Genomic DNA, 16,056 nt, shown 5'->3' with positions numbered 1-16,056 from the left:
GACAGGTAATCAGCCCGGCAGTTTCGGTGCTTGGGTGAGGCCAGGACACGCTGGGCCCGGGGAGAACCCAGGAGGGGGGCCGGGCCGGGCCAGGCCGGGGGACCAGCACAGACCCCAGGTGCCCGGGGGGGGGGCCAGGGGACCAGCACAGACCCCAGGTGCCTGACGGGGGGGGGCCAGGGGACCAGCACAGACCCCAGGTGCCCGGGGGGGGGGCCAGGGGACCAGCACAGACCCCAGGTGCCCGGGGGGGGGGCCAGGGGACCAGCACAGACCCCAGGTGCCCGGGGGGGGGGCGGCCAGGGGACCAGCACAGACCCCAGGTGCCCGAGGGGGGGGGCCAGGGGACCAGCACAGACCCCAGGTGCCCGGGGGGGGGGCCAGGGGACCAGCACAGACCCCAGGTGCCCGGGGGGGGGGCCAGGGGACCAGCACAGACCCCAGGTGCCCGAGGGGGGGGGCCAGGGGACCAGCACAGACCCCAGGTGCCCGAGGGGGGGGGGGGCCAGGGGACCAGCACAGACCCCAGGTGCCCGAGGGGGGGGGCCAGGGGACCAGCACAGACCCCAGGTGCCCGGCAGGTGCAGCCCCCGCCGCAGCTCGGCAGCCTGGGTCCTCTGCCCGGTTCTTCCCACCTGGCCGTCCGGTTCTCCGGCTGACACACGCGGCCCCGCCCTGGCACCCACGAGCACGTAGCACACGGGCCCCAGGAGTCCTGGACACCCCAGCACCCCCCCGGAGGGGGCGGCAACGCAGGTGCCCGGGCTGGGGGGGCGGTCACAGGCAGGGAACCCAGGCGTCTGGGGAAAGACCCCGCCCATTGGGGAGGGGCCTAGCTCCAGGGGCGGGGCGGGGGTCCGGCCCCGCCTCCCTCCTTCTTAAAGGGGCCACCCTGGGCAGCGACGCTTCTTGCGGGTTGTGCCGGCACCGAGACGGAAAGGATCCAGGCGTCCGAGGGCAGCTGCAATGGCAATGCCGGTGCCGAGAGAGACTGAGAACCCAGGCGTCCGGGCCCGAGGAAAGGCTAGGGGTCCCTGCTTCAGCCAGCTGGCAGGACCCACCCCAAAGAGCCCAGGCGGCCGGGGCAGAGAGACCCAAAGATACCCCCAGACAGGACTGGTGGGGCCAGAGACCCCAGGCGTCCGGGGACAACCTGAGGTGGATGAGACCCCCCTAACAGTGGAGAATCCAGGTGTGCAGGACGGAGAACCAGAGATCCCCTGCTCTGCCAGGCTGGGAGGACCAGAGACTCCAAGCATCCGGGGCACAGAGACACAGAGACCCCCCTCTACCAGGCTGGTGGGGCTAGAAAACCCAGGTATCTGGGGTGGCAAAGCCCAGAGACCCTCCTTTATCGGGCTGGTGGGCCCAGAGAACCCAAACATCCGGGGGCAAGCTGGGGTGGAGGGGACCCCCCGAACAGCGGAGAACCCAGGCATCCGGGACGCAGAACCCCAGAGGTCCCTGTCTACCAGGCTGCTGGGCCTAGAGAACCCAGGCGCCCAGGGTAGGGAAGCCTGGATCCCCCCTTCTACCGCGCTGGCAGGCCCAGAGAACATAGGCACCTGGGTCCCCTGGGCCAGGGGGGGTCCCGTGACCCTCAACGTGGGGGGCAAGCTTTACACTACCACGGTGGAGACGCTGACCCGCTGCCCCGACTCCATGCTGGCTGCCATGTTCCGGGGCGGGCCCCACCCATCGCATGTGGATGAGCGGGGCCATTACATCATCGACCGTGACGGCCCGGCCTTCCGCCACGTGCTCAACTTCCTGCGGACAGGGCAGCTCCAGCTCCCTGAGGGCTACCCTGAGCTGGGCCTGCTAGCTGCGGAGGCCGACTTCTACCAGCTCCGCCCCCTCCAGGAAGCCCTGAGCCACTGGGACGCGGCACAGCGGAGGCTCGGCTCGGCAGCAGTGCTCCACACCGACATAGATGCCCGGCAGCGCGTGGTCCACTTCACGGTGAGGGCCGGGCGGCAGTGCTACGAGCTGGACTCCTGCACCCTACGGATCTTCACAGCCAATGTCTTCTGCACTGATGGGGGCTTCATGGATGCCTTTCGGGCCCGGCTGGGGGGCGCTGGCGAGGCCCCCGGTGCTGGGGGTGAGGTCCTGGGGAAGGCAGGGCCTGGCAACATCCTTCTCTTCCAAGAGGGGCAAAATGGCTGCCAACATCAAGTCAGCTCTAGACAAAGGGGTCAAGATGGCCATCAAGGTCAAGTCAACGTTGGCCAGCAGGTTCAAGTCAATGTTGGCCTTTGGGGCGATGGCAGGGATGGGCCACAAGATGGCACTGGCGAGGGCTGGGGGGACAGAGACAATAAGCAGCAAGGAGGCGGCGAGGTGGGGCAAGCACGTGATGGCATTGTTGGCCAGTGGAATGGAAGCAGCTGTCGACAGTATGGTGCCAGCAGCAGCCAATGGGAAGGCAACAAACATCAAGCGGGTGGAGCCAGTACCAGCCAACAAGACAGCATTGACCGTCAATGGAGTTGTGGCATTGGTCAACACGATGATGCTGATCAAGGGAGCGGAGCCCAAACTGGCCAACGGGACGGCACCGCTAGTCAACGAAGAGTTGGCATTGGCCAACAGGAGGAGGCTGATCAAAGGGGTAGCCAGTGGGAAGAGGCAGAGGCTGGGAGCTGCCACCACCTGCGACTGGAGTGGGCCCCACGGCCAGCTGCCATGCCAGCAGGCGAATATGCAAAACAGGGGGTGTGGCCTCTGCACACCATGCACCCTGGGGGGCGGGAGCTGGCCACGCCCACTGACTTCCTGGAGGAAGTGCTCAAGATGGCACTGGCCCACGGCTTCCGCCTGGACTCCACCTTCCCTGATCCCAGTGACCTCCTCACTGCCCGCTCACTGCGATTCATTCGCCCCTGATGGGGGACAGGGCTTACAGTGAGGGGGCAGAGCTTTCTGGGGAGCTCCACTCTTCCTGCCCCATCTGCCTCCAGCCACTGGGGCTGCTGGTAAGTGGTGAGAGAGGCTGGGGTAGGCACAGGATGCCTGGGGTGTCTGGGGGGTGAACTGGGCAGACCGGGGGGGCTGAACTGGGAGGCTGAAATGGGCAGACTGGGAGGTCAAAGCGGGAGTCTGAACTGGGGGCACTTGGGGGCTGAACTGAGAGTCTAAACTGGAAGGACTGATGGGGATGGAATTGGGGGTCTGAACTGGGCAGACTGGGAGGGGGCTGAATCGGGCAGATTAGGAGTCTAATCTGGACAGACTGGGGGGCCCAAACTGGGGGCACTGGAGGGCGGTGGAACTGGGGTTCTGAACTGAGCCATACTGGGAGGGGGCTGAACTGTGGGAACTGTGAATCTGATCTGAGCAGACTGGGGGGCCCAAACTGGGAGTCTAAACTGGGAGGACTGGAGGAGAATGAACTGGGGGAACTGTGAGTTTCAACTGGGTGAACTGGGAGCGGCAAACTGAGGAGACTGGGAGCCTGAACTGGTAGGCCTGGGTATCTTGACTGGGTGAAGTGGGGGAGAAATGAACTGGGAGTCTGAATTGGTAGGGCAAGGCATCTCACCTGGGTGAACTGGGCACAGTGGGGGCAGGGGCCTGAACTGGGAGCTGGAACGGGGTGGACTGGAGGTGAGGGGTATATCCCAGTGGCCAGCGGGGCACAAAGGCAGCGTTGTCCCTCCTCCCCGGGGAAGAAAATAGCCCCATTGTCCGGGGAGGCGGGGCACCTGGTCAACTTCTCTCTCTTCTCTCTTCCAGACCCGCTTGGAGCCCGTGGACCCCACACCCAATGGGAGAGAGAGGGGGCGGGGCCATAGACCTCCCAAGCCCCGCCCCCAGAAGGCTCTTGAAGGATTTCCCCGCCGCCCGTGGGGGGCAGAACTGTGATCCCGGACGCCGGGGGGTGGTGGCTGGAAGCCCCCCAGAGGCGTGGCTTGCTGGGGTGGCATGGGATGCGGGGGGCTTGTACACCTGGTGTATCACGCGTGGGCGGGGCCTGCTGCGATTTAAAGGACCAGGCTTGGAATAAAAGAGTGATGGAACACGCTCGTGCCGGGGGGTGGGGGGTGCCTTTAAGACGAGGCGGGGCCCAGGCGCCAGGCGCCAGGCCACGCCGCTTCCCCATATAAGGACAATCCCCTTGAAAGTCGCGGAGGGGACAGGGCGTTTTGCAACTGCCCCGCCCCGGAGGGCCCGGAAGGGGCGTGGCTTACCGGAGATGGGGCGGGGTCCGCGGAACGCGACGTTCCCAATAACAGGCGCAGCTGGCAGTGAGCCGTAGAGCGCAGAGCTGACCCCTCCTGCCCCAGAGCTGCCTCCCAGGGGCACTTATATGCCCGACCATTGCTGGGATCTACACCCCCCACCCTCCACATTTGAAACCCAGGGGTATTTGTCCCCCTGGGCCAAGGATCTACCCCACCACATCCGTCCTCCAGGGGCTTTTATCTGCCCCCCGGGATGGGGTGTACCCCACCACCCTGTACATCTGCCCCCCAGGAGCTCTTATCTCGCCCTCTGGGGCCAGGATCTGCCCCCCGCCCTTCTCCGCTGCTGCTGTTGCTACTGCTCCTGTTTCTGGTGTTCCGCCTCGCTGGGGGCTGTGTGCAGTGCCCCCCAGGCCGGCGGGGTCTGGCCGGACGCTTTGCCCGTCTCTGCACCCGTTACGAGGCCGGCTGGGGGGGCCGGGCTTGCAGCAAGTACCCCTGGGCTGGGCAAGCCCTCCGGGGCTTTGCGCTGGGTAAGGATCCAAGGGGGGGAACCCACCTGGGTTCTTCCATCCTATTTTTTGCATGTTGTGGGTGTTCACTCTGGTCCCTACTGCTGACTGCTGAGTTTCACTAGGGCCTGCCCAGGGAGGGGGCAGGGGGGCTTCTCCCTCAGCCCCCTTGTCACCCTCCACCCCTCCGCTGATCCTGCCCTGACCTTTGACTCCTGCTCCCCTACATGCCAAGACGACCAGGCAGTGGAGGTGGTGACCGAGAAGATCCACCGGGTCTTTCGCTTAATGGGTAAGGTGGGGCAGGAAAGCAGGGGCCTGATCCTGATTGGGGAGGGACTGGAAAAGCCCAATGGTGACTGAGGGGTAGGGGTGGGATGGAGGGCCACAATCCTGAGGGGAGGTGAAAGGGCCCAATGCTGGCTGGGGAGGGAGTTGGAAGGACCCAATCCTGACCGGACTGCAGAATGGGGGGAGAAGATCCTGAAGGAGTGGGGTGTGGGGGTAGAAGGGCCCAATCCTGCCTGGGGTGCAGCTGAAGGGGCCCAATCGTGGCTGGGGATGGAGTCAGGGACCTGATACTGGAAGCAGAGTGGGGGGGATGCTCAGAGGGGGCTGATCCTGGGGCAGTGGATGAAGAGGCACCTTCCTGTATGGGGGTGGCTGGAGGGGCCTGATCCTGAAGGGTTTTGGGGGTGGAAGGGCCCAATCCTGACTGAGGTGGCGGTTCAAAGAGCCCAATCCTGATCACATGGAGGGGCCTGATACTGACAGGGTGGGCAGTGCAAAGGACCCGATCCTGGCTGGAGGGCTTGGAGGGGCTGATCTTGGGGCAGTGGCTGAAGCAGTTCCATCCTGACTGGGAGGGGCCCGATCCTGCCCCCACAGAGCTGGGCCACAACCTGTCGGACCTCCCCATCTTCTGGGATTGGCTGCATGAGGTGAAGCTGCCAGAGTTCACCTGGGATGGTAGGAGGGAGTGGCCAAACCCCTTGGGACCTAAGCCCTGCCCCTTGGCCCCACCCCCAGCCCCTCTTTTTCACCTCTTTCCCCTTCCCCCCACAGTGCTGTGCCCTCCAGCTTGCCGTAAGTATCCCCCCAGAGCTGGGGGGACAAGTTGGGAGGGTGATCCACCAGGGGGGCTGTTGACCTCTGACTCCAGATGGCTGGGTGCCTAGGGGGCGCAGCCTGGGCCCTGAACTGCTCCACCTGCCGGAAGGACAAGGTGCCCTGCTGGGCCCCGGAGAAGTGCTATGCAGGTGAGCGAGGGAGGGGGGTGGGCAATCTCAAGCCATGCCCCCTCTTGGTCACACCCCTCAGTGGGGCTGCTCCCTACATGGCCCTGGTCCTGCCCCTGAGCCCTTGGTCCCAGGTCCCTGCTGCCATCCTCCTGCTGTCCCCCCCTTTCCCCTTAGTGAGGCCCTGCCCACCATCCTAAGCCCCGCCCCTTTCCTTACAATTAGGCCCTGGCCCCATCCCTTTCACCCCATGTACATGGCTCCTGCCACCATCCCTGGCCCTGCCTCCTTTCCTGATGAGGCCCTGGCTCCACCCCTTTTGTCCCATGGACGTGGCTCTGCCCACAAGCCCAAGCCCCATTCCCTCTTCCTGTTACCCCCCAGGTTGGGAGAGTCTCCAGCACCCTCTGCTAGTGATTGGAGTCGCCTCTGCCACCTCCTTCGCACTGGGATTGGTCAGCTGCGCCCTGGAGTGAGTGCAGGAGACGGCTTGTGGAAGCAGGGCTTCCGGCTGGAGGGGCAGGGCATATAGGAGGGGGACAAGCAGTGGCTGCTCTCATTGGCTTTTTCCTCCCCAGGTTCTGGTTCCACCCAGAGCAGGGAGCTCAATAGCTCTGCCCACTTTTGTGCCTCCACCAATAAAGGAGCTTTAGGGTCGTGACCTCATGGCCTGTGGTATTGTCCTGTGATGTAACATGTTGGGGGGGCATGGCCTTTGACCCCCTCCCCACTCAGGAGGGGACCCAGGCATCTGGGCTCACAGGCACCCCCTCCCGAAGAACCCAGGTGTCTGGGGCAAACGTGTGTCGGAACGTGTCAAGAAAGGGGCGTAGCCTACATGCCCATGCATCCGGGGCAGGAGTGGTGACACAAGTGGAGCCCAATGTAACAGGTTTATTGGCCGGAGGAAGCCAGTGAGATGCCCCTGGCCCTGCTCATGCCCCTCCCCCAGCCAGCTGCTCCCCCATTGGCTAAGGGGTGGCCAGCTCAGGTTGGCATGAGGCTCCTTTGGCCAGTAGGTGGCCATCTTGGGTTGATGTGAGGCCAATTGGTGTTCATCTTGGGTTGACATGAGGCTGCATTGGCCAACGGGTGCCCATTTTGGGTTGACGTGACCCTACCTTAGTGAACAGGCAGCAGTCTTGGTCTGGTGAGGCTCCATGTTGGCCAACAGACAGCCATCTTGGTTTGGCACGACTCCATTGTCTTGTGGGTGGCCATCTTGGTTTGTCATGACTCCACAGTGGCCTACAGCCTGCCATCTTGGCCAACAGAGCAATGTCAACCCAACAGATGGCCATCTTGGGCTGGTGAGACTCTGTGTTGGCCAACAGCCAGGCACCTTGGTTTGGCACAACTCTATGTTGTCCTATGAGCAGCCATCTTTGTTTACATTACTCCATTGTGGCCTACAGGATGCTATCTTGGGTTGACGTCACTGTGTTGCCCAACTAGTGGCCATCTTGGGCCGGTGTGATGCTATATTGGCCGGGGCAGCCATGTTGGTGGCATGTGGCCTCCACATTGTGTGACCAGCAGCCATCTTGGGCAACAGATGCATTCAGTATCTCCAGGAGAGCAGTCAGCAGGGAAGTGAGGGTGGGGAGGGTCGTGACATCACGGGACCCTTGGTGATGCTTTCGCAGCGAGGGGCAGGACAAAGAAAATAGCAACCAATGCCAGGCAGCATCTTGGGCCCGAATGAGTTCTGAAGAATCTCATTGGTGGGATCTGGGTGCCTCTAGGGGCTGAGCACGGAGCTTGGCTGGGGGCCAGCTGCTGTTTTCTCAAAGAACATCAGGTCCTGGGGGTTAGAATCAGAGCTGAGTGAGACCCTAGGGGTTTCCATGGGGCTGGGAGTAACTGAAGGGGTCCAACAGAGAAGTTGAGGGGCAAAGAGAATCATTGGGGGCAGCGGTGAGGGGTTGTGGGGCAGGAGGTGTCATGGCAGAGTGGAGGCCGGGGCAGTTGGGAACCAGCTATGGGGGTGATGGAGGATTTAGTGAATAGGTCTGGAATGGGGGCGGGGGGTGTTCCTTGGTGCTAGGCAAGGGAAAGTTGGCCAATGGGTGGCCATCTTGGCCTGGTCTAATGACATCTTGGCTCAATGGGGTGCCATCTTGGGCTATTCTGGTGCCATCTTGGCCAATGGGGTGCCATCTTGGGCTGGTTAGAAGCCATTGTAGGTAAAGGGGCATTCATCTTGGCCTGGTCTGCAGCCATCTTGGCCACCAGGTTGCTATCTTGGACTGCTCTATCACCACCTTGGCTCAAAAGGCAGTCATCTTGGGTTGGTTTGATACCATCTTGGCCAAAGGGCTGCCATATTGGTCCTGTCTGATGCGCTTGACTCAAGAAGCAGCCATCTTGAGCTGGCTGGAAGCCATCTTGGCCAATGGGCTGTCATCTTGGGCTGCTCTGATGCCATCTTGGGAGGTTTCAACACCATCTTATCCAGCATCCCTCTGTACCTTAATGTCAGTGGCGTGATAATGGTGGGGGAGTGGGGCCTTGGTGGGGGAGTCTGTGGAGGTCACAATTGGCCACAGGGGGTTGGGTTGGTTGGTACCTGGCAGAGGTGGGACATGGAGGTGATGGGTATGGATTGAAGGGGGGGATTAAAGGGGCGGAGCCCCACACTCACAATGAGGAAGCAGGCACCCAGTAGCGTGGCCTTGACTTTGACATCCAAGTCCAGGGGGAACTGGACTCCGAAGGTATCAACATCGGTGAGGGCTTCCTGGAGAAACCCCCCCCACTGCTTGCTGATGCGGCCCACGCCTCGTGACTCATCGGTTGTCTTCACCTACGCAGGAAGTGATGACAGAACAGCAAGTGGCTCTCTACTCCCATCCCCAGGTAAGGCTGAAACAGGAAGCGGCCCTCTAGTTCCACCCCCGGGATGGCCAGAACAGGAAGTGGCCCTCTAGTCCCACCCTCTTGTTTCTCCCTCTCCTCCATTCAACTTCCCCAGACCCTTTTCACTCCCCAGGTTAATGCTGCCCTTCCCTACACCCGAGGCCCGCTTGCCCTCTCTCCCTTCCAAGAGCTCCCCCATGTACTTCAGCCCCCCAACCCAGACCAAGAACCCCCTCCCCCAGGGAATGGGTACCTCAAAATAGACATCTCCCCCACAGGCACAGGCCAGGCATGGCCCCACGATGTGCAGCACAGGGTCACGGTTGGCTGTGAGCACGGAGAACTTGGGAATCATGGGGTGCCACGTCTGGACCACGTGCCCCAGGGTAGTCCCTGGAGGGCACTGTACCTCCAACTGCAGGGAGAGGCGATTAAGGAAAAGGGTTAGGAGGGAAAGGCAGGAGGGAAGAAATATCCCAACCACAGACACGCCTCACTCTGTTAGTTGCTAGAAGATGCGGCTGGCTCTGGGTGAGCAGTGGCATGGGGGAGAAGAGCAGGGAAGGGCAAGCTGTGGTGGGGGGGCAATGGGGGTGCTCAGGGGGGTATGTTGAGTGTCGGGGGGGCAAAGGAGTGGGGACAGCCATGGGGAGGGTCTCTGGGGGAGAGGGGGGACTGGGTTTGGGGGTTCAGGGGGTTCTGCAGGGCTGGGGTATGGGGGGGAAGGGAGCTGAGTTGGGGGGGCTTAAGCCATAGGGGGGGTCTATCTCACCTCCTGCAGGCAGCAGGGGCAGAAGCAGGTGGCGCAGCGCAGGGGCCGGCACAGCAGCAGGCAGGGTCGCCCCGCGGGGTCTTCAATCTCAAGGTGGAGGGAGCGCCGGGCCCCACAGCACAGCCGGGCACACATGTGGCTCCGCTCCACGGCCTGGAAGAGCAGGCGCCCCCCACCTGACTGCACCACGTACCGGTTCCGGGTCTCGAACCCCAACAAGGCTGGGGGGGCAGAGAACTGCAGTTACCATCAGGATACCCAGGTCACCAGTGGCAACCACTATAGCTGCCCTTGTAGCCATTGGCAACTGTCATGGCCGCCTGGGTCGCCATTGGCAACAGTAATGGTTGCTTCAGCCATTAGTAGCAACTGTCATGGCCCACTTTCATGGCCGCCTCAGCAACCAGCAACCACTGTTGTGGCCACCTTGGCAACCAGTCCTGACCGTCATGGCCACCTCAGTGACCAGCATCATGGCCGTCTCATTGCCAACAATAACCATCATGGCTACCTAAGCCCACCCCCTGCTTTGCCACAGTGACCAAACAGGGCCCTGTACCCCCAGGGCCTTTGTCACATGGGTGAGTGACTCCGACTGGCGCCATGTGTGTGCACGTGCGTATGGCACATGCATGTTGATGCCTCTCACCTTCCACCAGCTCCACTTGCTGCCGAATCAGGACCAGGTCAGTCTGTGATGGGGGAGACAGGACACACGTGTGCACATGTGTGTGCATACCCGAGCACACGCATGTGTGCATTCACACCCCTCCCCTTCACTTGCACCCTCTTCACGCAGACAGAAAGGTGTGCACACACTTCTGCCTCATGGACACGCACATATGGACAACTTGTACACATCCCCATGACACACACCTCTCTCTCACTCACAAGCGCAGACACACACGCACCTTGTACACCCCCCATGATAGACACGCTTGTCACACACATACTGTACACACTATGACACACACCTCTCACCCCCCCCCGTACACCCCGATACACAGCCGTCTCTCTCACACACTCCTATCTCTCTCTCTCACACAGCCTTATACACACCCTATGATAGATACACCTGTCACACACACACCTTGTACACCCCCATTATAGATACACCTTTCATACACACCCACCCCTAACATGCTCAAACATGCTTCACACTGACATGCATACATACACAGGACCCCTCATGAGGCGCACATACACCTCAACTGACACATACACCTCAACTGACACATACACATGTGCACATGCACACACACTCAGACACCCACCTCACACTGACACACACACAGACCCCCCCCACCATACATTCCTTACACTGATATGCACAACACGCTGATGCATTCATACATAAGCACGCACACCCTTGGCCTGGGGCTGTTGCAGCTGCTTCTAGGGTGAGTCACTGTCGAGTATAACAAGGTCCCCTCCCTTGACACTGAGCTGCAGCCAGCTCTGGGGCGGCTCCGGCTCCATATAACAGGACCCCCCTTCCTGAGATGGCTAGGCTCACCCCAGAGCTGGCTGCAAGTTGAACACCTCCCCTCTTTCCCCCACAGCTCACCTGTACCAGCTCCTCCAGCGCTGACGGGACACCTGGCAGGTAGGGAGCGCTGGGGCCCTGGGGGTGGGGTAGTGGGGGTCCCCCAAACCCTGAGGGTGAGGTGTGAGGGGGGTAGATGCTGAAGCCGGGGGCAGGGCCAGGTGGAGGGATTGGGGTGGGACCGTAGCCAAGCTGGGGGGCAGGGTAACCTGCAACCAGACAGAGACCAGGTGAGAGAGCCCCCCCACCAAATATCCTGTGCTATTGTCCCTTTAAAATCAGGAAGGGGTGGAGCTACCTATCCCCAGATATTGTGGAACTTGTAGTCTTCCCAGCATTCCAGGCAGGAGGTGGGATGCAGATGGGAAGGGGTACTCCAAGCAAGGCAGGCTGGGAAAACTGAGTTCCCAGCATACTTTGCAGCCCCCCCCATTCGGAACTACAGGTCCCAGAATGCCTTGCGGCCAGACTGAGGCTCTTAAAGAGCTAGGCACTTTCTCATCATAGCCCCTTCTCTAAAACGGACAGAGACTCTAACCCCCAACCACCATCTTGTAGTCTGGCCTCTTAAAGGTGCAGGGACTCCTTCCCTCACTCTTAAGGGACCCCCGCCCTTTTTTTGAAGTGCTAAATGGAGGAGGGGAGGAGTGTGTGTGTGTGTGTGTGTCTGTGTGTGTGTTGGGGGGGGTCAAAGGCTGGTGCATTCCTGGTGCCTGCTATTCTCCAGGGAGAGGTAGGAGGGGGAGTGAGGTGGAACAGCTGGAGAGATGGGCAGACAGGCCCCCACAGCCCATAACCCCCTTTCCCTTACCGGATATGTCCATGGGGCTGGGATCTTTCTGTCCTTTCCCACGGCTCCTGCAGGGCCCAGAGAAAGTTATTGGGGAGGGAGTCTATCGGGGGGATTGCGGGTTGGCAGTGGGGGGCATCGGCAGGCCTGGGGGGCAGGGACTGTGGGTCAGGCGTGAGGGACACCAGGAGACCCCCCACCTCCACCCCATGCAAGCATCTGAGAGAGACGTACCCACACACAGAGAACCCAGGTGTCCAGGACACCCCCCCCTACCCGGCTCCCAACTCGGCCCATGCGCCCCCCCCCCCCCGCCCCCGGCTGGTTGCACGTGACCCCGGTCACACCCGCCCCCCCATACACCCCTGCGGCGCTGGAAGGAACACACTACCTGCCCCATCCTGCCCACGCCATGGGGGACCCAGGCATCTGGGCCCCCTCCCCTCCTAAAGGCCCCAGCCCCCCCTGCTCTCACCCCCCAGCCCCCCCCCCCCCCCGAGAAAAGCATCAGCTGCTCCGCGGGGGAGGACAATGGGCCACTGTCTGTCCGGGCTCCCAGCCCTCCCTACTCTCACCTCCCTGCACCCTCCAGGGGACCTAGGCATCTGAGCCCCCACCCTGCCTAGGCCCAAAGGACACATGCGCATCCATCCCAGACCCTAGGTTCTGCTTGTGTATGTGTGTGTGTCAGGCACCTGAGTCCTGTGTGTGTGTATTTGTGTACACGTGTACATGTGCATCCATCCTGGACGCCTGGGTTCTCTGTGTGTCTATGTATGCGGACATCCTGGACAACGGGTCCTGTAGACTCCCCCTCCCATCATCCCCCTGCAGTCACATGACACCCTCCCCTCCCCCTATTTATAAACCTGGCTGGTGCCTGACAGGGGCAGGTGGCTGGTGAGACAAATCTGAGCTCTGCCCACCCGCAGAGCTGGCTGCATCTCAGCCCCAGGCCCAGGGACCCTGTTCTATGCAGCCAGGACCCACCCCAGAGCTGGCTGCAACTGGGGGCCTTTTTATACTCAGCCGTGAACCCTTCAGAGCTGGCCGCATCTCAGTCTCAAGCCAGGGGTGCCCTGTTAGAATCAGCAAAAACCCACCCCAGAACTGGCTGCATCTTGATCCCAGGCCACGGGGACCCTTTTCTATGCATCTGTACCCCGCCCCTCTCCCCGAGCTGGCTGCTTCCAGGGGCCTTGTTATTCTCAGGCATGACCTACCCCAGAGCTGGGTGCATCTCAGTTTCAAGGCAGGGACCCCATTACACTCAGCCGTGATCCACCCCAGAGCTGGTTGTATCTTGGCAGTGGAAGATGGGTCTGTTACACCCATCCGTATTCATCCCCAGAGGTGGCTGCATCTCAGCACCAGGTGAGTGACCCCTATTCTATCCAGCCATAACCCCCACAGAGCTGGCTCCATCCTGGGCCTCATTATATTCAGCCGTGACCCACCCCAGAAGTAGCTGCATTTTAGGGGCTATGACTGTGTCCCAGCAAGCTGGGGTTAGAGTTGACAGAGAGCCCAGATGCCTGGGTTCCATCCAGCTCTGGGAGGGGACAGGCAGATCCACCTTCAATTAAAAGACTCAAAACCATCAGTTCATGGTCTGCCCACTTCAATCAACCTTTATTACATTGCTCTGGCCAGTCAGAAACCCCCCCAGCTCCCACTGCACTCCTCCCAGGCAATGGAAGGCCTGTGTTGGGTGAGGACCTGCCCACCCTTCCCAGGCAGCCAATGCACGCAGAGCTGGGCTTCTATTGGCTGGTAGGCTGGGCTCCCCATGCTTTCTGGGGTGGGGAGGGGCATCCAATGAGGGAGAGGGGTAAGAAATCTGGGCTTCTTATTGGCTGCAAGTGTACACTGCCTTCTCGTTGGCTGCAGCCTAGCAAGAGGAAAGGGGTGGGGTCATTCCCATGGGGTACCCAAGCTACTGCTTGCCCATTGGCTGACCTGCCCACAATCTCTGCCAATAGGAAGCAAGCCTGTACCCCAGCTCCTTATTGGGTGCTTCCTTTGATGCACACCCCCTCCCCCTCATTTCAGCCAATAGTGGCTCTCTGAACATCTCACTGGCTCAACAGAGCCAATGAGCAGAGCACCCTGACCAACCTCCCCTTCCCACTGGCTCCTAAGTCACCCCGCCCCCTGCCACCCACCCCATTGGCTCTGGGGCTTAATGGGGGGGAGGTGGCACGCCCACAAAGCCCCACCCCTGGTGGGGCAGAAAGGGTGTGGGGCTTATGGGGCTCCAAGAGCAGGGGTCAGAAGGCAAGGGTGAGCCAGCCGAGGATGAGGAGAGTCCCGCCGATGGGTGCAGCGCGGTTGAACCTGGGGTCGCCCGTCACCGCGTGGTAGTAGAAAACACCGGAAAACAAGCCCAGGCCTGTTGTCAGCAGCAAGCCGGACTGGGGGGGAAGGCAGGGAGGGAGGGAGGGGTCAGGGCTGGAACCCTGCGTCCGCCCCCCCAGCTGTGGCAAAGAAGGGTAACAGTTTCCTGCCTTGGGGGGTCGCGGTAGACCCCTGGGTTCTCTGGGAGGGAGTGTGGGTGGAAGCAGGGGTACTGGGGCCAGGATATCAGGGGCAGGGGCAGAAGGGGAACGTACCAGATGGGGGTACCGGCAGCGCGGCACAGCAAGCAGCGCCAGGCTGTGCAGGAAGTGGTGCTGATTTGCTGTCTCAAAGAGCTGCAATGGAGACACAGACAAAGGCGCCATCACTGCTGGACCTAAGTGTCTGGCCCCCCACAGCAGAGCTGAAACCCAGACATCGGGCTGCCCCGCTGCTGCTCACCTCCTTCAAGTACTCCTCCCGCTCACTGCGGCGGAAGCCTGCATAGGGCAGCAAATGGTTAATGGGCTCCCCAGGACCCCCAAGCCTGGTCCCACCTCCAAAAGCCCCACCCACTCCTAGACCACCTTCCTGACACAGCCCTATCCCCCCTCTGAAGCCCCACCTCCACAGTCCCCAGACCCCACCCAATCTCTCCAGGCCCTGTCCCCTCCAGACATCCAAGTTCCCCATCCCACCCCCACTCCTTCCAGCTCCCTAAACTCGGTGCCCACATCCCAAGCCCACCCCCACCTACCAAGCCACACCCCCTCCAGGCTCCACCTTTCCCAGTCCAAGACCCTCTTCCCAGCCTCCCCAAGCTCCGACTGCCGTTCCAGGCCCCGCCCCCTGCACCAAGTCCACCTCCCACACCCTCCAGCTCCACTAAGCCCCGCCCTCTCCAGGGCAGATCCTCCATCACCCCTAAACCCCGTCCAGACCTCCCAGATCCCGTCCGCTCCAGCCTCCAGGCCCCTCCCCCTCCAGGCCCCACCCACCGCACCGTGCGCCCCGTAGGAGGCGGCGCCGAGCGCTCCCGCGCCGCTGAGGGCCCCGATCCGGCGCCAGAGGTGCGCCGCGGCCGCCATCGCACGTGCTGTGAAGGGGAGAAGCGGAAGGGCCGCTTCCGGCTTTTTCCCTGCCGCAGCCAATCAGCACCTCCCTCCTCATTAGTATACAGGCCCCGCCCCCAGGCTCGGCCAAATGTGCCGTGGGTGGGGCGGGAATGAGTTTGTCGGGTGCCTGCGCTCTGGGAGATACGGCCGGTGCGTCAAAGGGGCGGGACCGCGTGAGCGGTAGGGGGAATACGGTAGCGGCCCTCCATCCCCATTGCGCCACCTGGTGGCGGCCGCTTGGTGCCCCACACTCCCGACCCGCATCCCCTCAATGGTGCCGCGCACTCCCAATCTGCCCTCGATGCCTCGCCACCCCCGTCCGCTACCCCAGGCGGGATCAATAGGGGCTACCTATAGGGGAGCGCGGAGTCACCTCCGCCTGCTGCTGCAGTCACAGGATTCGGGGCTGTGAAATGTCTGACGTGGGCGACAACCCGTCACCTCCGGCCCTTTAAATAGAGCGGGGAAGGGGGGCTGCGGGTCGGGAGTGGGGGGGCGCCATTGGGGGTGGGCTGCGGGTCGGGAGTGGGGGGCGCCACTGCCCCCCGCAAGAACCCAGGCTACCCCCAGAGCTGGAGAGAAGCGAGGAGTTTTAGCCCCCCCCACTCCTTATAACCCCCCCTCCCCTCCCGGGCTCCGCCCCAGCAGTCTCCAGGCCTGTCGGGGGGGCCGAGAACCGGGCTCCGGCCCCTTCAGCCTC

At 62.1% G+C, this 16,056-nt stretch overlaps 4 protein-coding genes across 17 annotated transcripts; 2 read left to right on the top strand and 2 right to left on the bottom strand.

The window, feature by feature from the left end:
- Positions 1-639: 639 nt before the first annotated feature.
- On the top strand, positions 640-4,022 carry KCTD11 (potassium channel tetramerization domain containing 11). Of its 2 annotated transcripts, XM_090055641.1 has the most exons (3): positions 664-756; positions 901-2,978; positions 3,739-4,022. In XM_090055641.1, the coding sequence occupies exon 2, from the start codon at positions 967-969 to the stop codon at positions 2,887-2,889; it is 1,923 nt and encodes a 640-aa protein (XP_089911767.1). In that variant the 5' UTR covers positions 664-756; positions 901-966; the 3' UTR covers positions 2,890-2,978; positions 3,739-4,022. The 2 variants fall into 2 exon arrangements, with proteins under 2 accessions (XP_089911766.1, XP_089911767.1); XM_090055640.1 differs by having other exon boundaries at positions 640-2,978.
- A 150-nt stretch (positions 4,023-4,172) lies between these two features.
- On the top strand, positions 4,173-6,713 carry TMEM95 (transmembrane protein 95). Of its 11 annotated transcripts, none has more exons than XM_090055790.1 (7): positions 4,173-4,720; positions 4,935-4,991; positions 5,588-5,668; positions 5,765-5,785; positions 5,878-5,958; positions 6,322-6,409; positions 6,516-6,713. In XM_090055790.1, the coding sequence occupies exons 1-7, from the start codon at positions 4,441-4,443 to the stop codon at positions 6,547-6,549; spliced, it is 642 nt and encodes a 213-aa protein (XP_089911916.1). In that variant the 5' UTR covers positions 4,173-4,440; the 3' UTR covers positions 6,550-6,713. The 11 variants fall into 11 exon arrangements, 10 of the variants coding, with proteins under 10 accessions (XP_089911916.1, XP_089911912.1, XP_089911911.1 ...); XM_090055786.1 differs by having other exon boundaries at positions 5,474-5,640; positions 5,862-5,958; XM_090055785.1 differs by having other exon boundaries at positions 5,474-5,668.
- Positions 6,714-6,816: 103 nt separating this feature from the next.
- Positions 6,817-15,966, bottom strand: PLSCR3 (phospholipid scramblase 3). Of its 3 annotated transcripts, none has more exons than XM_090055780.1 (10): positions 15,708-15,966; positions 14,704-14,741; positions 14,517-14,597; positions 11,926-11,972; positions 11,136-11,323; positions 10,218-10,260; positions 9,569-9,789; positions 9,050-9,211; positions 8,582-8,743; positions 6,817-7,741 (listed from the first exon to the last, which is right to left on the bottom strand). In XM_090055780.1, the coding sequence occupies exons 4-10, from the start codon at positions 11,936-11,938 to the stop codon at positions 7,679-7,681; spliced, it is 852 nt and encodes a 283-aa protein (XP_089911906.1). In that variant the 5' UTR covers positions 11,939-11,972; positions 14,517-14,597; positions 14,704-14,741; positions 15,708-15,966; the 3' UTR covers positions 6,817-7,678. The 3 variants fall into 3 exon arrangements, with proteins under 3 accessions (XP_089911906.1, XP_089911907.1, XP_089911909.1); XM_090055781.1 differs by lacking the exon at positions 15,708-15,966 and adding an exon at positions 14,999-15,079; XM_090055783.1 differs by lacking the exons at positions 14,517-14,597; positions 14,704-14,741; positions 15,708-15,966 and adding an exon at positions 12,139-12,240.
- Positions 14,175-15,329, bottom strand: TMEM256 (transmembrane protein 256). Its single transcript, XM_090053761.1, has 4 exons — positions 15,245-15,329; positions 14,704-14,741; positions 14,517-14,597; positions 14,175-14,318 (listed from the first exon to the last, which is right to left on the bottom strand). The coding sequence occupies exons 1-4, from the start codon at positions 15,327-15,329 to the stop codon at positions 14,175-14,177; spliced, it is 348 nt and encodes a 115-aa protein (XP_089909887.1).
- Positions 15,967-16,056: the final 90 nt, after the last annotated feature.

Source organism: Crocodylus siamensis, chromosome 6 (assembly GCF_052110815.1).
Source record: "Crocodylus siamensis isolate JL-2025a chromosome 6, ASM5211081v1, whole genome shotgun sequence".
Taxonomy (NCBI): Eukaryota; Metazoa; Chordata; order Crocodylia; family Crocodylidae; genus Crocodylus; species Crocodylus siamensis.
This window is presented reverse-complemented; position numbering and strand designations above follow the sequence as displayed.

Bases quoted from the DNA above. Each gene is read 5' to 3' on its own strand.
- KCTD11 (XM_090055640.1), top strand. From the start codon at position 967: ATGGCAATGCCGGTGCCGAGAGAGACTGAGAACCCAGGCGTCCGGGCC.
- TMEM95 (XM_090055784.1), top strand. From the start codon at position 4,441: ATGGGGTGTACCCCACCACCCTGTACATCTGCCCCCCAGGAGCTCTTA. The intron at 4,721-4,934 runs GTAAGGATCCAA...CTACATGCCAAG, and splicing joins CCTCCGGGGCTTTGCGCTGG to ACGACCAGGCAGTGGAGGTG. The intron at 6,410-6,515 runs GTGAGTGCAGGA...TTTCCTCCCCAG, and splicing joins TTGGTCAGCTGCGCCCTGGA to GTTCTGGTTCCACCCAGAGC.
- TMEM256 (XM_090053761.1), bottom strand. From the start codon at position 15,329: ATGGCGGCCGCGGCGCACCTCTGGCGCCGGATCGGGGCCCTCAGCGGC. The intron at 14,742-15,244 runs GTGCGGTGGGTG...TGCCCTATGCAG, and splicing joins CGCCTCCTACGGGGCGCACG to GCTTCCGCCGCAGTGAGCGG. The intron at 14,319-14,516 runs GTACGTTCCCCT...CTTCCCCCCCAG, and splicing joins GCTGCCGGTACCCCCATCTG to TCCGGCTTGCTGCTGACAAC.
- PLSCR3 (XM_090055780.1), bottom strand. The intron at 9,212-9,568 runs GTGAGATAGACC...CTCTCCCTGCAG, and splicing joins GCCCCTGCTGCCTGCAGGAG to TTGGAGGTACAGTGCCCTCC. The intron at 8,744-9,049 runs GTACCCATTCCC...CTTCCTGCGTAG, and splicing joins GGGGAGATGTCTATTTTGAG to GTGAAGACAACCGATGAGTC.